General features: G+C 55.6%; 1 protein-coding gene across 1 annotated transcript in view; it reads right to left on the minus strand.

Annotated features, from left to right (window-relative positions):
• Positions 1-408: 408 nt before the first annotated feature.
• The window catches only part of PEBP4 (phosphatidylethanolamine binding protein 4), a 93,998-nt gene continuing 70,345 nt past the window's right edge, over positions 409-24,061 (minus strand). The window contains exons 5-7 of the mRNA XM_064731145.1: positions 7,620-7,665; positions 6,677-6,793; positions 409-807 (exon numbers count right to left, since the gene is read on the minus strand). Coding sequence (XP_064587215.1) covers positions 716-807; positions 6,677-6,793; positions 7,620-7,665 — 255 coding nt within the window. The 3' untranslated portion in view covers positions 409-715. The remainder of the gene's footprint in view (positions 808-6,676; positions 6,794-7,619; positions 7,666-24,061) is intronic.

Consider the following 24,061-nt stretch of genomic DNA (forward strand, 5'->3'; position numbering starts at 1 on the left):
TTTGTCACAGCGCAGACACCGGGGTGTGCTCCAAGGAGGAGCTGCAGGCAGGTGAATCTGAGCCTTGGAGAAAACTGAGTCTTAGATGAAAGCCTAATTAAGGAGCTAATTAAAGGGGAGGTCCGGCTAAGTGGCCAGTAGGCAGAGCTCTGCTGATTTATGCCTTTAATTTGGGTTTTGCTTTCCAAGAGAAACGGGCTGAGGGCACAGGCAGTGCCCGTTCCCATGCGGTGCCACCCAGGGACCCCTGGACTGGCATCACTGTCCCTGTCCCCTCCTGGGTGACCCTGGGCTCACCTAAACGAGGGTCTGGCAGGCCACCCCTGCTCCCATTGCCCACAGATCCCAAATGCCAGACTCACCTGGCACTGCCCCTGCCCGCGCTCGCTGCCACCACAGAGCCCCCTGTGCTCCATCCAAACTTTATTCAGGCACCAAACTCCGAGTCCCCAAAGTGCCAGGGGGACATGCAAGGGGTCAAGTCAGAAACGGGGTGAAGGGGGGAGAAGGGGAGATGCCAAAATTCCTGGGATAACCAGGCGAGCTGGGAGGATCCCCAGAGGGAGAGACAACTTGGCTGTGGCAGGGGAGGGGTTGGGGCTGTGGGCTGGGAGCAGGGTGGGCTCATCCTCGGTGGGTCTGGGGTCCCCTCTGCTCCAGGCAGGGGTGGCTCTGGGCTGTGGGGATGTGCAGGGCATGGGTGGGATGGCCGGAGTTAATCCTTGCAGTTTTTGGTGAGGAACTGGGTGGCGGCCACGGGGTGGCCCAGGTGAAAATCCTCCACGAAATCCTTCAGGTCCCAAGTGCCTGGGGAGAGAGAGGAAAAGGGGGTGAGCAGGGCTGGAGAGGGGAGCAGCCCCGAGCAGCTGCTGCTCTGCCCCAAACCACATCCTGCACACCCCGGAGGCCCCAGGGACAGGAGGAGCCACAGGAACCCCAATCTCAGCATCCCGGGGGTACCAGCTCCTCTGCTGCCCCCTGACCTTTGCAGCAAACCCTCCTACGAGCCCACCGGGGGTGGCCTGGCTGGAAATCCCGCTGGGGGTGTCACAGGAGATCCCCCGTCCCCCGGAGTGGCATTCACTGCGCTGCTGCTCCTCAGGCTGCTGGAGCCCAGGGGGTTCCTCATTCCTGACCCTCCTCCCCCGCTGCCCCAGCACCGCCGAGCTCTGGGGCAGCTCCTGCCGGCTCCAGCTGTGGTTTATCCCACGTGGGCAGCAGGGAAACTCTCTGCAGGTCCAAAGGCAGCAGGGATTCCCTCACACCGGCCCCTGTGGGGCAGAAATCCCCCTGTGCCCTGCCGGGGTCGGGCTCCCAGCCTGTGTCTGTGCGAGCATCCTGCCCTGACCGGGGGGGGCTTTCCCTGGCGCCCAAAGAGCTCACGCTGCCCCTCCTTGTGGGCAAAGGGGCCCGTTGTTTATCTGAAACCTGTCCTCTCCTCTTCCTGGCTGCTCTGTAATGTCACGCGGCGGCCTGGCAGGTTTATCTGCTGCCGCATCTCGGCCCCGACCGGAGCACAGCGTCCCCTTTGCTCTTGCAAAAGTGCTGAGCAAAACCTGAGCTGCTGCATCACCTCCAAGGGGTGCTGATGGCTGGGGGGAGCTGCTGGAGCTCCCACCTGCTCCTCACCCCGGGCTCCGAGCTCCAAAAAAAGCTCTGGAGATTCTCTGGTGACGGCAGCGCGCCCTGGAGCTGCGGGATGCTCCAGGGTCAGGAAGGAGCTCACAGGGTGCTCAGCGAGGACCTGCATCCCACATTCTGCTGGGATGAGATTTGGGGTGCTGCAGGGCCAGAAAGGAGCTCACAGGATGCTCCAGGACCGGGAAGGAGCTGACAGGATGCTCCAAGACCGGGAAGCAGCTCACAGGATGCTCGGGAAGGACCTGCATCCCACATTCAGGTTGGGATGGGATTTGGGATGCTCCACGGTCAGGGAAGGAGCTCACAGGATGCTCGGGAAGGACCTGCATCCCACATTCCAGTTGGGATGAGATTTGGGGTGCTCTAGGGCCAGGAAGGAGCTGACAGGATGCTCAGCAAAGACCTGTGTCCCACATTCTGGTGGGATGAGATTTTGGATGCTCCAGGGCCAGAAAGGAGCTCACAGGATGCTCGGGAAGGATCTGCAGCCCACATTCCGGTTGGGATGAGATTTTGGATGCTCCACGGTCAGGGAAGGAGCTCACAGGGTGCTCAGCAAGGACCTGCATCCCACATTCTGCTGAGATGAGATTTGGGGTGCTGCAGGGCCAGGAAGGAGCTGACAGGATGCTCAGCAAAGACCTGTGTCCCACATTCGGGGTGGGATGAGATTTTGGATGCTCCAGGGCCAGAAAGGAGCTCACAGGATGCTCGGGAAGGATCTGCAGCCCACATTCTGCTGGGATGAGTTTTGGGATGCTCCAGAGCCAGTGAAGGAGCTCGCAGGATGCTCAGGAAGGACCTGCATCCCACACTCCGGCTGGGATGAGAGTTGGAATGCACCAGGCTGCTCCTGCAGGATCCCAGGCGTCCCTGCCACCCTCCGAGGACACAAACCGCACTGGGGTCACCTCCAGCCGGGCCACAGAGCCCCGAATTCCACCTCGGCAGGAGGGGCCGCTCCTCCCTTGGGGGGTCTCAGCCCAGCCCCCTCCGTGCTGGGGTCCCCACGAAGGTGGCACCGGGGGAAGGAGCCTCGGGGGGCCGCTCCCGCTGTGCCTGTGGGCGCCTTTCATCCGCAGCTTTCAAAGCTCCGCAAAAGCCCCCGGGAGAGGCGCGGGTGCCCCGCGGGGCCGGGGTGCGAGCGAGACGCGGCAGCCCCGAGTCCCAGGGGTGCCCGAGCTGCCGCCGATGCGCGGAGCCCCCGCAGGGGAGGATGAAAAGGAGCCGGGGGAGGCAGAGCCTCGGCGGGGCTGCAGGGCCGGGGTTTTTCCTGACCTACTTTCCTACCTGCCCTGGCACCCATTGTGCCCGGTCTGGCCAGGGAAAGCCCCGGGGCAGCGCGGGTGTGGTCAGGGTGGGGGAGATGCACCGGGGGGTGCCAGATTTGGGGTCCCCCTACACCAAATCCAACCAAATCCCCACAGCGGGCGCCCCATCCTGGCATGACCAAATCCCTGTGCCAGCCATCCCAAACCACCCAGCTGGGGACTCTGAGTCACTGCGATCACGGAGCGGGGAAAGGGGCAGGGGGGCGGCCGAGGTCGCGGTGCCACCGTCCCCTCTCGCTGCCACAACAATACTGCGTTTCATCCGCGGCTTGGTCCGTTTTCAAGCTCGTTTCCCAAAGGATTAAATCATCCCACTTGGCTCTTATCTGCACACCCGCCGGAGGAAGAGGAGTGCCCGCTGACACCCACACGTGCGCGGCCGCCTGAGCCCGGAGCGCCCGATGGGGAAACTGAGGCACGGGGCGAGCGCTGGGCTCCGGGATCTCGGCATCCCCGCCATCCCACAGCTTTGCCAGCGCTGCCCTCGCCTCCTGCCCACCTCCCCCGGCCCCCCGGCTGTAATTTATCAGCCTCATCAGCCGCGATGTTCTCCCTGACGCTTCCATGCCAAGATTAATGATGTCCCGGCGGAGGTGGGCGGGAGGCCGGCAGCGGCTCTGGTCACCATTAAGCGACACCCGGGGACTCGGGGGCCGGCACCGCGCTCTCCCCCCAGCCCTTGGCCGCCTCCCGTCCCGGCCGCAGCCTTGCCCTCCCCGCCGGGGCCCAGTCCAACCCGATTTTCCAGCTGGGTGGATCGGGTTGGAGGCGCACAAGGTCGGCTCATGAGTCAATGTGGCCCCGATCCTGATCCAGAGCTGGAGAGGAATGGAGCCACGGGCTGGCCGGGCTCATCATCCCATCCCTGCTCCCGGAGGTAAAATTTCTGGGAGGAAAAAACCCATTCCCGGTTCTAAAACATCTTTCCAGGTCAGGAGAGGCTTTGGGAATGTGGGAACATCTCCCCAGCTTCCCGGAGGTGGAAGCACAAGGATGAACCCAAGTGCAATTAAGCCTCAAGATTTTGTGCTAATTAAAGATCCCCCTCGATGAAAGCTGTGGGGGAACTTTCATTGCCCAGCACCACAGGCGGGGTCTGGTTGGTGCCTGAATTCCCCAGCTGAGGGATTTCCCGTGGATCCTGTGGTGGCCTCGGGATGCGACGGCGGCTGTGACATTTCACAGACCACAAATGATTATCTTGCATCTCCCCAAAACACAGGCTCGGCTTGTGACACTCCTGGCTGCGAGGGAAGTGGGGTGAGCGGCAGGAAGAGCTGTGGGGACACCCCAAACATCCCCACCTTCGGTACCGAGCGGGGACAGAGCTGCTGCTCAGTGATAATTTGGTGGCACGGCCAAAAACTGAAGTGAATCAGACTCAGAGGAGAAACTGAGGCTCTGAGTTATTTGCCCGAGGTCACACAGAGCTGGCTGATGCTGGGATTGATCAGAAACACTCACGGGGAAGGACCATGGTGGATTTTTCTCTGGTGAAATGAGATTTTTGCTCAAGAGTTGCCTTGGAGAAACACTTCAGCCATAAACAACAGATTTCCACATTGTCACGAGTGACCTGGGACGTGTCCAGGTCCTGCAGCCCTTCCAGCACCCACCTGTGCCCATCAGTGCCATCCCAGCCGGGATGGGTGGAAACGTCCCCGCTCCCTCTGCACAGCCAGGCAAGGAGGGAGAATAAACCGGGATTTGTTTTTCTCTCTCGCCGTCCCCTCGCGTTTTCAATTCCCAGGGATCTGTTCCAGGAGCAGGGACAGGCGACGCGGGCAGGTCCTGCTTTAGTGCCCTCTTCTGGAGGCTCGGGCCGAGCTGCTGCCATCCCGCCTGGCACTGTCACCTCCCCCGGCCCGGCCCGGCCTGGCCCGGCCGCCTCCACACACCCAGGGCCAGCAGGGAATTGGATTTTCCTGGGAGCTGAATGAACAGAAACTGCTGGGGCTCAGCTCTGCCAGGGGGAGGGATGCCCAGCACAGGGATGGAGGCTGGACACATCCCAGGCTGGCATGGGCAGTGCCACTCCCTGTGCCCGGCCAGTGCCACTCCCTGTCCAGGGATGGGGACAAAGGGTGTCCCCAGCCCCGGTGAGACACAGATGTCGCTGTCACCAGATGCAGGACAGAGTGAAAGCAGCAAGAAGGGTTCATTTGAGGCCAAATAAGATGGGAAATTCTGAGCTAGGATGCAAACTGTGCCTGCGGCATCGCCGGGAGAACCTGCATTGCTTTTACTGCAGGAGAGGAACCAGGCAGAGCCCGGGCTGGGCTCTCCTCCTTTGGGATCCTTTGGGATCCTTTGGGATTGGGGTCACCCCCTCCTCGTTCCCACCTTCTGCCAAGGTGTCTGCTCCTCCTCCCCTGTGCACCACAGGGCTGGATGCACCAGCAGATCCATCGGCGTGCATCCCACTGCCTTGGGGATGGATTTATTTAAAACCCCTGAGACACCAAAATCTCATCCTTTGGCTGCTTTTAGGGCTCATTCCCTGAGAATAAAGATGATGGGCTGGCAGTGTCTGAATCCAGCAGCATCCCCCGGCCAAGCCGAGGATGTGATGCAGCAGTGAAAGGGTTAAAAATAACCTTTAACCGGCTCCTTAAACACGAGCCCCACAGCTGCCTGACAAACGATGCTGAGGCATCGGATCCCGCGGAAAAATATCCCAAATATCCGCTGGGTCTTTCCCAGGAAGCGCGGGAAGGGCTGGGGAGCGCAGATGGGGTGGGGAATGCCCGGCCACCCCCGCCTCGGGGACAGCGGGGGGACATTCCCGGGGGGACATCTGGGGGGGCTGGAGCTGCAAATCCTGCTGGAAAGAGGATTTATCTGGAAAAAGCTCCTCGGTGGGTTCTGCTCCGGGATGCTGCGGTGGGAATGTGGGGACAACGCGGAGCCACGGCCATGCGGGGCTGGCAGGGGGGTGACATCGGCGGGGTCATTAAGAAGCGGAGCTAATGAGCCAGAAAGCGAAGCCAAGGGCAGGGACAGCCCGCGGGGAGACTCGTGGCAGCCTCATCGCGCTCCGGCCATGGGCTGGGGCTGTGTGAGAGCCCCCCGGGGCAGCCCCCGCTCCGGGCACGGCGTGAGTCAGGCACGGCAGAGCAGCCCAGACACACCGACCTGACCTGCCCGTCCGGCCCTGCTCATGTGGTCCCAGCTGGGAAAGTTTGGAAATTTCCCTTGTGGAGGCCACGCGAGGCTCCGAGCCCCGAGTTCCAGGCAGGGCAGGGAGGAACCCACGCTTGGATGGATCCCTGCCCATCCCGGCTCCTGCGGCCCCAGCACGGAGCACCAACAACGCTTCCCTTGGTGTTTTGGGGGTCTCGCTGCTCCATCCCTTCCGTGGAAGGTTTTGGGAGGAGCTGGGAGTTGGCGGGCGTTGTGTCAGCCCGGTTTGAGCAATCCTTGATCCTTATCCTCCGCTCCGCTCCGAGGTGATGCAACTGCTGTGGCTGGGGGGATGTGCCAGCAAGGGCTGCATTTCACAGCCCACATCCCTGCCTGCTGCCGATCCCGCTAGCCAGGCCGTTACCAGACCTTTCCCAAGGGTTTTTCTGCTGCCTGGCAAGGATTTCACACCTCACCCACGTCCCCCTGCGAGGATCCCTTTGCACCGAGCGGGGCATCCCCAGCCCCGCAGCCCTGGAACGGCCCCTCGGGGCGGGGATCGAGGCCAGGCGGGTCCTTACCCAGCGATTGCTGCTCCTCGGAGCTCAGGGAGATGGTCTGGTGCTGAGACTGCCGGTACAGGCGGAACTGGTAGCGGTGGTAGCCGCTGTAGCGGGCGGGCTTGGGCCGGCTGTATTCTGGGGTGCACAAGAGAAAGAAGGGCTCAGTGTCCATCTGAGCTCAAAGCCCCACCAGAACCAGTTATCCACGCCCTGCTCCAGGCTGGGATCAGCTCTGCCATGCAGCTCCCTGCACTGGGACCCCTCACTGTGGAGCAGCTCAGGGGTTCCACCAAAACAGCTCCTCAGCACACCCTGGACCACCCTGACCCCTCCTCATCCATCCCCTTCTCCTGTCTGCAGCCTCCCCTGGGCAGGGGGACAAACTTGGGACCCCCAGCCCCCAGCAGGGCATGGCCAGCACCCCTTGGGCTGCCCCAGGGGGGTTTTGGGGTCCCCGCTGTGCTCCAGGCTGGAGGTGCCCAGATGTGGGGCCCACAGCTGGCTCAGGGCATGGCCAGCTGCTGTGGACAAAGGGACATCCATGGGATGCACAGCTTCCATCAGGGACAGGAGGATGTGACACCAAGGGGCTGAAGCTGCACCAGGAGCCAGGTGAGCCCCCAGCCCCTCTCCCCTGGCCCATGTCTGGCCCATTCTGAACTGAAAGTCTTTGTTCCTGCAACATCACAGGAGTTGTTGGGATTCACCCGCTTTTATCTTCTGTTTTTCTTTTGGGTTTAACCCTCCCCCTTCTTTTTTACACTGGTTTGGAGCCTTTCCAACCGCTGGGGTGTTTTTAAACCACTTTTACCTCTAGAAAAAATTAGAGAAAAAGTGGCTCCTGTTTCAGACAGTGCCCAGCTGTGCCCTAGGGAGCTCCTTGTGTTCCCTCCTGGTGTGCCCACCCCAGCCAGCACTGCCATCCTGAGACCCCATCCCCTCATTTGGGGTCTGCACTCACCTGTCAGGACCTTCCCTTTGATCTTCCCAACCCTCAGATCCGAGCCCTGAAAGGACAAAAAGAGGTTTTAGGTGAAACTGGAATCCTCAGGAGAAACACACAGAGGGATGGACCCCTCCTGTGCCCACTTCTCCCCAGGGATTCATTTCCCAACATTTTCTGTGTTTGCCTTGTGAAGATCATTCTCTCATCATTTCCTTGTAAAGGGAATTTTCTTTAAGTGGGTGTGCCAGGGCTTTTCTTCGGCTCTTTGGGATTTAGGGGCTTGATCCACAATGCCCTGGCACAGGTGACACTGCTGTCACCTGCACACAGAGACTGTGTGGAGATCCAGGCCGGGGATCCAGGCTGTGGCACCCTGGGAAAGCCACAATAATTCCCTTAAAAGCCAAACGCTCAGCACACGAGGATTTGGGAGATCTGGCCCATTCCAGGTGGGACTGAGCTCATTTCCAGCATCATTCCCATGGCAAAGCTTTGGCTTTGCTCTCAACAAACTCCTGCTCACAGAGATTGTCCCACTGCAGGCTTGGATCTCCATCCCTGTCCTGGGGTGCTTCCCAGGAGCAGGGAGCCATTCCCGGGACACCAAGCACCCTGTGGGGACTCCATGGGTGACAAAGGGACAATACTGCAGGCTTGGCTCTCCATCCCCATCCTGGAATGGGGAGCAGGAGCCATTCCCGGGACACCAAGCACCCTGTGGGGACTCCATGGGTGACAAAGGGACAATACTGCAGGCTTGGCTCTCCATCCCCATCCTGGAATGGGGAGCAGGGAGTCTTTCTTGGGACACTGAGCACCCTGTGGGGACTCCATGGGTGACAAAGGGACAATACTGCAGGCTTGGCTCTCCATCCCCATCCTGGGATGATTCCCGGGAGCAAGGAGCCATTCCTGGGACACCGAGCACCCTGTGGGGACTCCATGGGTGACAAAGGGACAATACTGCAGGCTTGGCTCTCCATCCCCATCCTGGGATGATTCCCGGGAGCAAGGAGCCATTCCTGGGACACCAACCGTCCTGTATGGGTGACAAAGGGACAACACCAGGAGCTGCACCCCCATCCTGGCCCTGCACATCCCACCTCACCCCTGACCTGCTGTGCTATTCCCGGCCATTCCCAACCTCCCAGCGCTCGTCAATCCTCTCCTACAGCACCCGTTATTCCAGTCCTGCCCACACACGCTCCTCTGCCAGGCCTCCTCCGTCCTAACCTGCCCTGGGAGTTATTATCCCAAAAAAAAAGATGCCTCAGATAACTCCCAGCAAAGGTGCACGTGGGGAGCAGGGTTTGGTGCCTCGGCTCCCTGCGATCAAAGCTTCCCTTTGCCTCCAAAGGAAACTGCTCTGCCCTGAGTCACGGCCGGGGACAGCCTCCTGCCAGCTGCCCCAAAGGTCACCAGGGAGCCAAGGGCTCCCTCAGATCCTGGGATTTCGGCTCTCTGGCTCTGGCTCGGCTGGAGCTGAAATCTCCCAGTGGCAGGGAGGTGATGAGTGAGGACCTGGGCAGGTCCGGGTGCCTGGGATGGCAGCGGGAGGGGAAGGCAGGGCGGGATGTGAGGAGAGAAACACCTGGGAAGTGCCTGAGGGGACACACGGGGCCGTGGGGCTGCTGTGGCCCTGCCCAGATGTGCAAACGCGAGCCATCCAGATGTGCAAACCCGCTCCACCCAGATGTGCAAACCCGTGCCATCCAGATGTGCAAACCGGCTCCGTCCAGATGCGCACACCGGCTCTGCCCAGATGCTCGGCAGCGCCCATCCAGATGTGCCCCGCCAGCCCACCCACCCACACGGGCTCGCCCCTCCTCCACCCAGATGTGCGCACGTGCCCGAGCCCTCCAGCTGTGCCTGCTCTCCCCCAGATGTGCCGCTGCTGCCCACAGGGGCGGGGGGGAAGCTGCCGGTGCATCCCGAGCTCATCCCGAGCCCATCCTGAGCTTATTCCAAACTCTTCCTGCACTCATTCCAAACTCATCCTGAGCCCATCTCGAGCCCATCCTGAGCTTATTCCAAACTCTTCCTGAACTCATTCCAAACTCATCCTGAGCTCATCCTGAGCCCATTCCAAGCTCATCCCAACCTCATTCCAAACTCATCCCGAGCCCGTCCCTACCTCATCCTAAGCCTATCCTGAGCTTATTCCAAACTCATCCTGAGCCCATCCCGAGCTCATCCCAAACTCATCCCAAACTCATCCCGAGCCCATTCCAAGCTCATCCCAAACTCATCCCGAGCTCATCCCAAACTCATCCCAAACTCATCCAGAGCTCATCCCAAACTCATCCTGAGCCCATTCCAAGCTCATCCCAACCTCATTCCAAACTCATCCCGAGCCTGCCCCGACCTCATCCTGAGCCCATCCCGGGTTCATCCCAGCCCATCCTGAGCCCATCCCGAGCCCATTCCAAACTCATCCCGAGCTCATTCCAAGCTCATCCCAGCCCATCCCGAGCTCTCCGCGCGGCCGGGCCCGTTGCCAGCCCCGGCTCATCAAAGGCACGGACTGCGGGTTTCCCTGGCAGCACCGCTGCCGTGCGGGGACCGCGCTGCTATTCCTGGCTTTGCCAGGGGCTCATCGGGCCGGGCCGAGCCTCCTCCCCGTGCCCTGCCCGCCGCTGAGCGCTGCCGGCTCGCCCCGAGATGCTGCGGCTTCCTCGCTAGCCCCGGGCATGGGAGAGTCAAAGGATAAAACTCCTTTTTAAGAGGCAAGAACAGGAAGAGGGCGGGAGGGAGAAAGTCGCGATGAGCACTCCAAACCCTGCCTGCCTTTTTTTTTTTTTTTTTTCTTTGATAGTAAACAGCAATCCTGGGAGCAAGGAGCAAACTCTGGGCACGGCTGCGGGGATTCGGGAGGGATTGAGGTGGAGAGTGACGCCCTGCGACATTTTCTCCTTGTTTTTTGCTCGGGGAATGGTTTGTCGGGGGAATAACCCCCCCTCCAGCCCCTTTCCCCTTTGCTGACACGCCGGTGAGGGCGAGGGGAGCATCACACTCCGGCAGCTCCCGAAGATCCCCGCCACGAGCCGAGCTAATGGACACTGATGAGCTGCCGCCTTTATTAATGCCCTTTTATGAGAGCATTAATAGTTCCTAATGACACCATTTGAGCTTCCCAGCCTTTTATCTCCTCTTTCTCTCTTTCCCCTGCCGAGGACACGGTGTAGGAGGTGGAATTAGATATTCCCACCCTCCGGTCTGTGGCGGGGCACGGGATGCTCGTGCAGAGACCTGGGAAGGCTGGAAAAATCTGTGCCACACATTTCGAGCGCCAGGAGCTGCTCTCCGCGATCTTTTCCTCGGCCAAAGGAGTGGGGAATTTGATCCCTGTCATTTCTGGTGCCCTGGGCACCGAGCGAAGCTCCCCGGGCAGCCCTCGCTGTTTGCCTGCACGTCGCAGCCGAGGGTGGGGGGGAATAAATAAATAAACACAAATAAATTAAAGGCAGTGTGAGTCACCTTGTGTTTTCCTCTTGATCTTTTTTGTTTTCTTTTCACCCCCTTCCCTTTCTTCCCCCTCTCCAGAACGTGTCTGATCCCATCGCAGAGGAGGGGAAAGGGATGGGTGGCGAGCTCTCGCCAGCGATTCGCCCGGGCGAGGACCGAGGCTTTATGGAAAGTGGGTGTGGGAAATCGGCACAATCGCTGGCAGGGCACCAGGACAAACAGATGACGGATGGGACCCGAGCAGGGCTGGGCTGCTCCTGGAGCGGGAGCGCGTCCCAGCCCGGCCCGGGGACCTCGGGACACCGAGGGGGCTCCGCCAGGTGCGGGGCTGCGTCCCATGGGAAGGGCCCGGCGTTAAGCAGCGATTATCGGGGGGAAGCCGATCCCAAACACCCTCCTCACGAGCAGGGGTTTGAGCGGCTTCAAAGCCGGCCCAGCGGGAGCCCAGGTTTGTTCTCCTCCGTTCCTGTGATCTTTGCAATGAGGTCAGGATGGAGGAATTGGCTCAGCATCCCGGCAAAGGCAGAGCCGCTGGGATGGCAACCCAGCTTCCCTGCGAGGCTGGAACGGGGAATAAAAGGATGAGATGCTAATTGCAGGTGGATCTGGATCTGTTCCACCGTGTCCTTGCAGAGGAAGGTGAAGATTTTGGGGTTTCCTCCTCCCCACCAAAGCCAGCAGCCCTGGGGAGGACCACTCCTCCCCCAGCTCCCAAAAACATCCAGGCTCGTCCTGCTTTCCAACAAGAAGCATGTGAGCTTGGAGCCATCCAAGAGAAACTCTCCCTCCAATTATCCCCGCGCTCAGGGAGGCCAGCACGGAGCAGGGCAGGGCCTGGGCAGCTCCCAGCACTCCCAAACTCTGGCATTTCCCAGCTCAGCCGCCTGTTTGAGCAGCAGCTCGCTTCCAGTGGGATCCTGGTGCTGCATCTGGGCCAGGGGATGCTCCCAAGGGGCTCTGGCTCGCCCACGACCCTCCTGCTCTCAGCCCAGCCTCGCTTTTCCCGGGGTTTGGTGCCTGAAGGAGCCTGTCAGCCCCGAGCCTGAGAGGCCTTTTGTGATGGGAAATGTCACATCCCATTATGCCAGCCCTGCTGTGCCGCTGGATTGGCGTGGGCTCTCCGTCCGGGAAGAAATTGGGAGAAAGAGGAAAAAATACGGAGAAACACAGAAAAGGTTTTCATGCAAGAACCAGGATGGGGGGAAGGTTTCATTGGGAATGGCCTCTCCTGGCTGCTCCATCACTCCAAAGTGTTTTGACAGCATTCCCAGGGCAGGGAGGAGACCCCACAGGGGTTGGATCCCATCACACCCAGCTCCAGAGAAACCTCCCCTTCCTGCTGGAGCCAGCCCAGCTTTCCCAAGCCAAACCTTCTCCTCTGGTGCTTCCCCAGAGCCCCAGTTCCTGGATCCTGCCATGACTCAGGGCCTGGCTTTGTGCTCCCAGCTGGTTTCACTCTCTGGGCATGGATGGAGACGTGGCCAGGCCACCCCAGGCCTGAGGCAGGAACGGTTCCCAGAATTTCCCTGCACCCCACACATCCATCCAAACTTCCCACCTGGACCCTCACTGCCCAGATGCTTTGTAAGGAACAGGAATTCATCCTCTCTCCAGAGCCTCCTGCTCCTCTCACAGGCTCCTCAAGGAGGGTGGGACACATGGAATCCTCCCATCTCCAGCTGCCAACCCCCTCACCCAGAGCTCATCGTTTTAATTTATTACATTTTATGCTCATGGAATTTCACCATTCCAAGCCATATTTGACTTGTTCCCTGTCACTCTGCACCCGAAAAATTACAAACCACCATGATCTGTGCCACATCCAGGCAGAAAAAACGTAGAGAAAGCACTTTTCCTTCTACAGGGAATTCTTTTTAGGGCAGATTCAGAATCTCAGGAAACCACACCTGGGTGAGTTGGATTTGTGTGTTTGAGGACTGACACAACCACAAGCACCATCACTGGGTGACTTTAACCCCAAAATCATGCTGGGACACCCTGTCCCAGCAGGCACTGACCAACACTGACTGCACACCCTCATCCCAAAAAATTCCCTGAGGCTCATCACAGCTCCTGGGGAAATGTGCTGAGGGTCCCAAGGAGCAGGAGGGGTCCCATTGTCACCCTTGGGAGGCTCAGGAATGTCACCTCTAAAACACAGATCTGAAAAGCCTCTCCCACTTTTCCAAGGTCTGAACTCCAAGGATTTGCCCCTGCAGCCTTTAGGATCCTTAGGCAGCTCTTGGCACAGCCTGGACCTTTTTCTAGCTCACAATAAATGGGGAAGGCGACCATAAAACTATATTAAAAAATAAATATCGGGCATGGTCGTAATTTAAACGCAGCTTTGTCTGATCCACCCTAACGCCGCAGGGGAGGACGTGCCACGGGTTATTAACTGAGCAAAATAAACATAAATCACCTCCGTGCCTGCCTTTTGCAAGCTTTCCTTAATCTAGAAATAAACCCCTGCACTCCATAACCTGAACCATCCCTGGCAGGGACCTTGCCAGGCTCCTGGCAGCCCCAGGATGGCATTGCCAGTGCCAGCATTGCCCTGTGCAACCAGGGAGGCTCTGCTGGGTGCATTTCCAGCCGAGCTCAGGCTGCTGTGCCCATCTGCACCTTTCCTGCAGGATATAGGTGAGGGGTCCGTGCCAGAGGGGAGGAGGAGGAGGCTGTGATGACACCAAGGAAGGTTTTGAAACCTCAGACAAAACATTTGTGTTGGAAAAGCACAGAGATTTTGTTGGTTTGGTTATTTTTTTTTAATATAAAACACCTGCAGGATTGTGGAGCAGCTGGGGGTGAGGATGGGATGCAGGATGTTGGGCTGCCTTCCCAAAAATGCAGCAGGGCAGGGGAGATGTGGCTTTGCCAGGACACTCCTGGCATGGGTTGGAATGCTGGATTTGGGAGTTGAAGCTGGTGGCTTTGCCAAGAAACTTCACGGAGCAATTTCCCTGCTACCCCTTCCTCTGCACCCCAGCAGGGAAGCACCAGGAGTTGGCTGAAGTGAGAAAGTTGAGTGAGATAAAGGCTGAATAAAATCAAAGTTAAATAAAATGGAAGTTGGATAAAATGAAGGTTGAACCAACAATGGCTGAATAAAATGACGGTGGAATAAAACACAAGTTGAATAAAATGAAGGTTGAACAAATGACGGTGGAATAAAACGGAAGTTGAATAAAATGATGGTTGAACAAACGATGGCTGAATAAAACAAAAAACAAAAGTTGAATAAAATGGAAGTTGAATAAAATGAACGTTGAACCAACCATGGTGGAGTAAAATGGAAGTTGAATAAAATGATGGTTGAACAAATGAAGGTGGAATAAAATGGAAACTGGATAAAATGAAGGTAGAACAAATGGTGGTGGAATAAAATGGAAGTTGAATAAAATGTTGGTTGAACAAATGGTGGTGGAATAAAATGGAAGTTGAATAAAATGATGGTGGAATAAAATGGAAACTGGATAAAATGTTGGTTGAACAAATGGTGGTGGAATAAAATGGAAGTTGAATAAAATGATGGTGGAATAAAATGGAAACTGGATAAAATGTTGGTTGAACAAATGGTGGTGGAATAAAATGGAAGTTGAATAAAATGATGGTGGAATAAAATGGAAGTTGAACAAATGGTGGTGGAATAAAATGGAAGTTGAATAAAATTACGGTGGAATAAAATGGTGGTTGCCCCAGGCTGTGGAGAGCGCTGTGCGCTCCCTGCTTGCCCTGCTCTGGACCCCGGGCATTGGGGGGGATTTGGCTGCACCCCAAAGCCCTGCACGGTCCCACCCCGGCCCCTGGGCAGCCGCTGCAAAGCCGGCATGATAAATGAGGGATGCGATCGCTAAGAACAACAGGGCTGTTGATAGCAACCCCAGGGGTGTGTTAGGAAGCCGCCTGCATGCCGGGCTCGGCGCTGGCTGCCTTCAGCAGCCCCACGGTGTCGCAATTCCGGGCGAGCTCCCGGCCGAGCTGGCTGCGGCATGAATCACCCTGACCCGGGGCTGGCCCGGCCGGGGCACGGCTGGGCTGGGGTTTGTCCGGCTCTGGATCCGGCCCGGAGCCCCTGGAGCATCCTCAGCGGGATGGGAAGGGGTGCTGGATCTGGAGGAGGAGGAGAGGATGAGGAGGAGGAGGATGAGGATGGCTCAGGCACAAAGACAAGGGCGCTTTGTGCCCCTCACTGCTCAAACGCCACCTGTGACACCCAGCTGAGACCACACCTGCGTTTGGTGCCCTGGGCTTTGTCACCAGCCCAGCCCTTCCCAGGAGCTCCACCAGTGCTGGGAAGGATGAAAGTTTGAGAAATTCTCACCGATATCTATGCTTAGCAGAAAGATTTTTAAATGTAGAGTCTGATGAAGGAATAGAGATGGAAGCAAGTTTTGATATAGAATAAAAGAATGGCTGAGCCAATCTCACAGGCTAACCAAAGAAGCAAAGAGTGTGTTGGTTAGAAAGAGTTTTTAGGACTTAGAGCAAAGGATAAACCCACCCCAAACAAGAAGATGTTTTTACCAAGCAGGAAGAGAGCACAGGCAAACAAGGCAGCAAATGTGGCAAAGAAAGTCTCAGAATTTTCCACTGCAAGAAAACTGAAACACAACTTCTAGCTTAAACTGTGATGTACTGACTTTGAGTGATTGGAGAACAGTAACATGAATATGGTAATTACAGCAGTTATGATAGGCTATAGGTAATAGTTAAGGTATAGATTGGTTCTATCAAAGAAAAGTAAATAATGCAATGTAACCAAACCCAAATGGTGTCCAGGCCTGCCTGCAGCTGGAGCTGACAGCTGTGGGCACAGCTCTGTCACCCACAGCCCTGGGCTGCTGTGACCTCTTGGATGGAATAAACTGCATTTTGGATACAATAAACTACATTTTGGATACAATAAACTGCATTTTGGATAAAATAGACTGCATTCTGTATACAATAAACTGCATTCTGTGTACAATAAACTGCATTTTAGATACAATAAACTGCATTTTGGATACAATAAACTGCATTCTGTGTACAATAAACTGCATTCTGTGTACAATAAACTGCATTTTGGAGACCTGCCTGGAGTCCCACATCCCTCATTTCGGCTCTCACACACCAGGATCTCCCTTCACCCACCCCATGGATCTGGGCTCCCTTGGGTCCCCCTCCATCACCCCCAGTTCTGATGGGATATCCCCAAAATGCCACAAGAGCTCCCAAAAAAGGTGAACTACACGAGGTCTCCACAAAGCCCCTGAGACTGCAGCAGGAGGAACAAGCTTGACCTGGCCAGAGAAAAGGGCTGGGTAGCACTGGGAAGCTCTTTTCCATCCCAGAGTGGAAAACTTGCTCGCCCTGTGTGCGTGTAGCTTTAAGATGAGTTTGCTTTTCCAGCAGCAGATTTCCGGAGGATTCTTGGAGAAACACCAAATTTTGCCTAATTCAGTCATTTAAAGGCCCTTAGCCTGAATTCTGTGTGGATGAGAGCAGAGCCTGCTCTGGAACCTCCCCTTGGGATGCATCCCTGGGAGGCTCAGCTGCTGCTGTGTCACCTTTGGGGACAGGGATGGCACATTCCCAGTGCTGCCACCAGCCCGGCTGTGGTCACCAGCCACAACCACGGCCCTGGGGCGCCTCTGAGCCACACATCCCTCTGAGAGGCACAGCCAAGCTGGGATCCCACCGTGGTTTGGTGGGAAGGGATTTGCACCCACCCAGTGCCCACCCCTGCCATGGCAGGGACACCTCCCGCTGTCCCAGGGGCTCCAGCCTGGCCTTGGGCACTGCCAGGGATGCAGGGGCAGCCACAGCTGCTCTGGGAATTCCATCTCACCCTCCCAGGGAACAATTCCTGCCCAAAATCCCATCCAGCCCTGCCCTCTGGCAGTGGGAGCCATTCCCTGTGTCCTGTCCCTCCATCCCTTGTCCCCAGCCCCTCTCCAGCTCTCCTGGAGCTCCTTCAGGGCCTGAAGAGGCTTTGAGGTGTCCCTGGAACTTTCTTTTCTTCCTTGGGCACTTCCAGGGATGCAGGGGCAGCCACAGCTGCTCTGGAATTCCATCCCAGCCCCTCCCCACACTCATTCCTTCCAAAAATCCCACCCCAATCTCACTTTTCCCTGTTTGAAGCCATTCCCTGTGTCCTGTCCCTCCATCCTTGTCCCCAGTCCCTCTCCTGGAGCCCCTTCAGGCTCTGCAAGGGGCTCTGAGCTCTCCCTGGAGCGTTCCCAGCTCTCAGCCTGGCTCCAGAGGGTCTCCAGCACAAAATCCCTGTGTCCCATTCAGGTTCTCCATTTCCAATGGCACCTTCCAAACCCTAAGGAACACCGGGATTTTCCCACTTTTGGGAATTTGATGCTTTTATTTTGTCCCCAGTCCCTCTCCAGCTCTCCTGGATCCCCTTTAGGCTCTGGAAGGGGCTCTGAGCTCTCCCTGGAGCATTCCCAGCTCTCTCAGCCTGGCTCCAGCCCATGGATCAGGCACAAAGTCACCGTGTCCCATTCAGGTTCTCCATTACCAATGCACCTCCCAAACCCTAAGGAGCAGAGGGATTTTGCCTTTGGGAATTTGATGCTTTTACTTTGTCCCCAGTCCCTCTCCAGCTCTCCTGGAGCCCCTTTAGGCCCTGAAAAGGACTCTGAGGTTTCTCTGGAGCCCCTTTAGGCCCTGGAAGGGGCTCTGAGCTCTCCTGGAGCATTCCCAGCTCTCTCAGCCTGGCTCCAGCACCGTGTCCCGTTCAGGTTCTCCATTACCAATGGCAGCCCCCAGACCCCAAGAACAGCGGGATTTTTTGAGAATTTGATGTTTCTTTTCCTCTTCCCCTGTGTTTCCCCTGCTCCCCTCTCACCATCCCCTCCTTCCCAGTCCCTCTCCAGCTCTCCTGGAGTCCTTTTTGACCTTGCAAGGGGCTCTGAGCTCTCTCTGGAGCCTTCCCTGCTCCAGGTGAGCATTCCCAGCTCTCCCAGCCTGGCTCCAGCCCTGGAGCAGCTCCGTGCTCCCCTTTGGGAACTCCACGTCCTTGTGATGTTGGGGACCCCGAGCTGCAGTTGGGGTGTGCCCAGAGTGGGGCAGAATCCCCTCCCTGCCCTTTCTGGCCATGCTGGGGTGATTTTGGGCTTGCACCCAGCCCTGACCCCCAACAGATCCCGGTGGGGTTTGGGGTCGCACCCAGACCCCACCTGGACACCGAACCCACCCCAGAGCCGGCCTGGGGGGCTCCGGGGGTGCTCTCAAACCCCTCCCCTGCAAATTCCTCCAGCCTGGGGTGTCTGATCCCCATCCCAGGCCCCGTCCCGGGCGCGGGGGAGGATCAAAGCCGCGCGTGCCAGCCCTGCTCCCGTCTGGGCCAATTTGGCGATTTCGGCTCCCTAATCTGATGGGAGAGGGAGCTTGGGCTTGGGGAGGCTCATTTGTTCCTCTGATGTTTTTTTGGGGTGGTTTGGTTTTTCTTTTTTTTTTTTTTTGTTATTTTTGAGGTATTTTGTTCGTTTTTGGGTTTTTTGGGTTTCTTTTTGTTTGGTTTCTTTGTGGGGTTTCTTTTGTGTTTCTTTTTTTTGCTTTGTTTTGTTTTGGTTTCTTTGGGGGGGTTGTTTGGTTTTGGATTTTTTTGTTTTTTTTTTTTTTCTTTGGTTTTTTGTTTAGTTTTTTGGGGGGTTTGGGTTTTTTGTTTTTGTTTTTTGGGGGGATATTGTTTGTTTTTAGTATTTTTGGGGCGTTTTTGTTTGCTTTTTGGGGGGCGGGTGGTTTATTGGCTTTTTGGGGTTTTTTATTTGTTTTTGCGGTTTTTCGGGGGGTTGTTTGGTTTTTTGGTGGACTTTTTTGATGTGTTTTTTTGTTGTTTGCTTTTTTGTTTTTTGGGGGGAATTTGTTTGTTTTTGGGTTTTGGGATTTTTTGTTTGTTTTTGAGGTTTTTGGGGTTTTTTTTCTTTGTTTTTTTGGTGGCCTTTTCTTGTGGTTTTTTTGTTTTGTTTTTTTGGGGGGGAATTTGTTTGGTTTTGAGTTTGGGGGGTTTTTTTTGTTTTTTTTGGGTTTTTTGTTTTTTAGGTTTTTTTGGGGAATTTGTTTGGTTTTGGGTTTTGGGTTTTTTTGTTTGTTTGTTTGTTTGGGTTTTTTTTGGGTTTTTTGTTTGTTTTTGGGGTTTTGCTTTTTTGGGTTTTTTTGGGTGGGGTTTTGGGTTTTTTTTTGGGGGGGTGTTTGTTTTTGGGGATTTTTTTGTTCTGTTTTTTTTGTTTGTTTGTTTGTTTGGGGTTTTTTTGGTTTTTTTTGTTTGTTTTTGGGGTTTTGTTTTTTTGGTTTTTTTTTGGGGGGGTTTGGGGTTTTTTTAGGGTGGTGTTTGTTTTTGGGGATTTTTTGTTCTGGGTTTTTTGGGTCTTTTTTTTTTTTTTTTTTGGGGTGTTGGTTTTTTTTTTGTTATGGCTGTTTTTTTAAGGTGTTTTTTTTTTTTTTTTGCTTTTCACTTCCTTCCGCCGGCCAAAAATTCAAATTTCTCCCTTTCGCCCCCGCCGATGGCCGCCCCGGCCGGGCCGGGAGGGGACGGCTCTGCCCGGGCCCCGCCAGCGCATCCGGGCGGGCTCGGCCTCTCCTCCCACCCAAAACCCCCCCAAAGCCGCTTCCTGACCGCTGCAATTGGCAGCGCTGCGAGGGAGAGTCCAGAGCTGCCCTTGGGACTGCACAAACTCCAACCGGAAACTTTCTCGAGCTGCACAAATTTCCCTCCTCACTTTTCCCTCCCGCCTGGGGAGGGGGTGCTGGGGGAGGATGGGATGCTCAGCAGCGCTTTGCATGGATTTATTTAATAAACAGGAGCCAAATTCGCTTTTATTTGGATTTTTTTTTTGGCGGCTGAGCATCCCACGGCCCGCGGAGATGCTGATCCCCCCCTAAAAATGCAACAGCAGCAGGAGGAGGAGGATGGTGAGGGGTTAACGGGAGCGCTGCTGCCGCTCTCGCCTGCCAAAAGCCGCTCCGGCGGTGCCCGGACTTCCCTTTCTTCCATAAAAGTCCAACGGATGCGGCTCCCGTGGGATGCTCGGGAGGGAGGGGGCTGAGCCGCCCTACCTGGGGCGCGTGTGAGCGCCGGGGGCTGTTTGTGCAGCCCCTCCCAAAAAAATAAAACCCAAAAAACCCAAAAAAACCTCCTCGGGTGCCGGGAGGCAGCGCTCGCCCCGCTCCCTGCCCTGGCTCGGGCTCTGGAGTGGGTAAAAAAAAAAAAAAGTTTATTTTCCTTTTCTTCTTTTTTAAGGTATTTTGGGGGCGGCCCCGTTCCAGCCGGGCTGGGAAGGGATGTGGGGGAAAACCGGGAAGGGATGGAGGGGTTGGAGCAGCACGTGCTGCTCCTCACGGAGTTCCAGCATCGCTCCAACATCCCTGCTGCCCTCCGGGAGACCCAGAGCTCCTTCCCCACCCTGGTGGAAAGGCTGGGAGAGGAGAAGCACAAGGGGTGTCCCCACATGGAGCCTCCTCCTGCTCCATCCCCTTCCCAAACCAAGCTTGCAGCACCCCAAAATAGCCCCCCCCCCCCAATTCCAGCCCTGATTATTTTGAGGATGGTGGTGCAAATATAAAAGAGCAAGAGGATTTTTCCCAGCCCTGATCCCAAAGCAAGGGGTCTCCCAGAGAAGCTGCGGCTGCCCCAGCCTGGGCAGTATCCAAGGCCAGGTCGGACGGGGTTTGGAACACCCTGTGCTGGTGGAATGGAGTAAGATGAGTTTTAAGGTCCCTTCCAACCCAAACCACTCCAGGACCCTGTGAAACTGCGTTTTCCCAGGAATTTGGACGGAGCAAAAACGTAAAAGCAGAAACATCACCAGGAGCTGAGATGCTCAAACTCCCCTCACACTTCTCTGAGCTCAAACCCCACAGATTTGGGATTTACACCCCAATCCCCCCCCGGGGCTGGACCCGAGGACACCACAGCAGATCCCAGTGTTTGTGTGGGTGTCCCCAAGCCAGGAAAAGTGGGGGGGTCCTCCCTTGACCCCCCCCTCCCCGGCAGGCAGCTCGCCCGAGCCCCGGCTCAGTTACAGCAGCAGACGAGATGTCATCACACCGAGAGCCCGGGGCTTGCATCACAAGTGTCTTGCAACGAAGAAAGCCAAATTTTTTACAGGAGGAGCAGCACACACGCTCTCTCTCTCTCTCACACACAGCCTCGGTAATTAACTTAATAGGTTTCTTACAGAATGCCCCGTGAGTGATGCTCAACATATTCAAGTGTTGACAAGACGGCGCTGAACCCGACGCCTACACAACGGGCAAACGAGGCTCGGAGCGCAGACACACCTTCATTGTCTGAAACTTGTAGTAAAACTCCGAACCCGCCCTTGTGAAATGGGGAGCTGAGCAGATGGGGCTGAGTAACCCTTCAGCTGCCAGGACCTGGCGCAGCACCTGGCAGGACCCAGGTGAGGTGGTGCACAAGACCCCTAAAATTAATTTATAGGTGGAGATCACAATAGATGCTGCCAGATATATTTGGGAAGTGTAATTAAGAGTTTTTAGCCCGCTGGGATCATTGTCCTTGATCCTTGTGGGTCCCTTCCAGCTCAGGCTATTCCACATTTCTGTGGTTTGCTGGGCACTTAAATAAATCAGCAGTTTCTCACTCCTCTATAAAAATATTCACCCTTCAGAAATCAGCTGTGGATCCAAGGGGATGAACACGGTGCTGTCCTCTGGGTTGTTCCAGATCAATATTTGGGACGTTAATATTAACAAAAAGGCTGCTGGACAGTCCCTCCCTTGTGTCACCTGCCCAGTTCCAAGAGGAATCATTCCCTTCCCTCCTGCCTCAGGAATTGCGTCCTAAAAGACACAATTTTGGCTCATCTGTGCTTGGTGGGCTCAGATCTCTATCCGAGGAAAACCATCACCAAAAACGCTCCTAAAGAGCCAACAGCACCTGCAGTCACCCAAAAAAAAAAAGTGAAAAAAAATCACTGGAGAAAGGATTAATGGGAAAACCAGTTTGGATGGAGTTGTGTTGCAAGAGGCAGCACAGATCCATCTCCTGCTGATTTGGGATGGGATCTTGAGTCAGGAAAATTGCCTAAGAAAGGGTGGTCGTGTGTACAGGTTCCTCCAGGTTGGGAAATGTCCTGCCAGCGGCGGGGACCCGCATGGAGCAATCCCAATCCCAGCCTGGCTGTCAGCACCGACGAGCTCCCAAACCCGTTGGGCTCCTCGGTGTCCCCTGCACCTGCACGGGGCCCCACAGCTGCGCCCTGTGCCGCGATCTGAGCTGGCTGCATCAGGGGGAAGGTCTGTCAGCAGCTGTGGTGCCACCCCAGCAGCAATGGGATCATCCCCGCGTTCCCACGTGTCGCTGCCAGTGTCCCTCAGAAGGGCTGGAACCCCAAATTGGTGCCTTTTCCCCGTCCTCCTGCTCGTTGTGACCTCAGGGATGCAGGATCTGTCATTGTTCCCAATCTTAAGAGTTGTAAGAGCATTTTAGATGTTTTGGTCAACAGAGCAAAAACCCTAGAACCTTGGGCACAGCTATTTTGGGGGGTTTTTCCAGCATCAGAACCTTGGACACATTTGTGGGGGATTCTTCCAGCACCAGAACCTTGAGCACAGCAATTTTGGAGAGATTTTTACAGTATCAGAACCTTGGGCACAGCAATTTTGGAGAGATTTTTACAGTATCAGAACCTTGGGCACAGCAATTTTGGAGGGATTTTTTACAGTATCAGAACCTTGGGCACAGCAATTTTGGGGAGACTTTTCCTGCATAGATCCTTTGACATAGATATTTTGGGGGGATTTTTCCTGCACCAGAACATCGGGCACATTTTTGGGGGATTTTTCCAGCACCAGAATCTTGGGCACAGCTGAGGAATTTTTGCAGCACCAGAACTTTGGGTGCAGCAATTTTGGAGGGATTTTTTACAGTATCAGAACCTTGGGCACAACAATTTTGGAGGGATTTTTACAGTATCAAAACCTTGGGCACAAAAATTTTGGGAAATTTTTCTGGCACCAGAACCTTGGGCACATTTGTGGGGGATTTTTCCAGCATTAGATCCTTGGGCACAGCTATTTTTGGGGATTTTTCCAGCACCAAAACCTTGGGCACAGTAATTTTTGAGGGATTATTTCCAACACCACAACTTTGGGCACAACTATTTTGTGGGGAATTTTTCCAGCACCAGAACTTTGGGCACAGCAATTTTTGGGGGATTTTTCCAGCACCACAACTTTGGCACAACTATTTTTGGGGGGATTTTTCCAGCACCAAAACCTTGGGCACAGCAATTTTTGGGGAATTTTTTCCAGCACCAGAACTTTGGGCACAGCAATTTTGGGAAATTTTTCCAGCACCAGAACCTTGAGCACATTTTGCATCAGAAATTGGGCACAGCAATTTGAGGGAATTTTGCAGCACCAAAACCTTGGGCACAGCAATTTTTGGGGAATTTTTTCCAGCACCAGAACTTTAGGCACAGCAATTTTGGGGAATTTTTCCAGCACCAGAACCTTGGGAACATTTTTGGGGGATTTTTCCACACCCAAAGATGGATAGTACAGACAAAACCTGGGCTGCAGACAAGCAGAAGAATCCACAGGGCTAAGGTGCACGGGAATTAAGGATTTAGCTGGGAGTTAGCTCGGCATTGTCAGAGAATTAAAGGTTTACCTGCGCGTTGCAGACTGAGGCTTAAAGATTTTACAAACACACGAGATTTACAACTCTCCCAAATTTCGACACCCTCGGCTTTACCCCGCCAGCGAGGATTTTGACCAGCTCTGGATGGTTTTCCTGATGAAACCCGGTGGCAAAGGTGGTGGGAATTGGGGCTGAGGTTTAACCCACGGCCACGTGGCACCCGAAATCAGCCCAAAAGCCTGAACCTGTCTGGGCTCTTGCAGAGATGGAGCCAAGAGGGATCAAACCCTAAAGCTGCATGAGGTAAATAAAGCATTGCTTCAGAAGGAATCTTTGCATTAAAATGTCTTTTCTCTCCTCAAAAATCTCAGGGGCATCCCAGATTTTTGGG

This window comes from Zonotrichia leucophrys, chromosome 22 (assembly GCF_028769735.1).
Source record: "Zonotrichia leucophrys gambelii isolate GWCS_2022_RI chromosome 22, RI_Zleu_2.0, whole genome shotgun sequence".
Lineage (NCBI taxonomy): Eukaryota > Metazoa > Chordata > Aves > Passeriformes > Passerellidae > Zonotrichia > Zonotrichia leucophrys.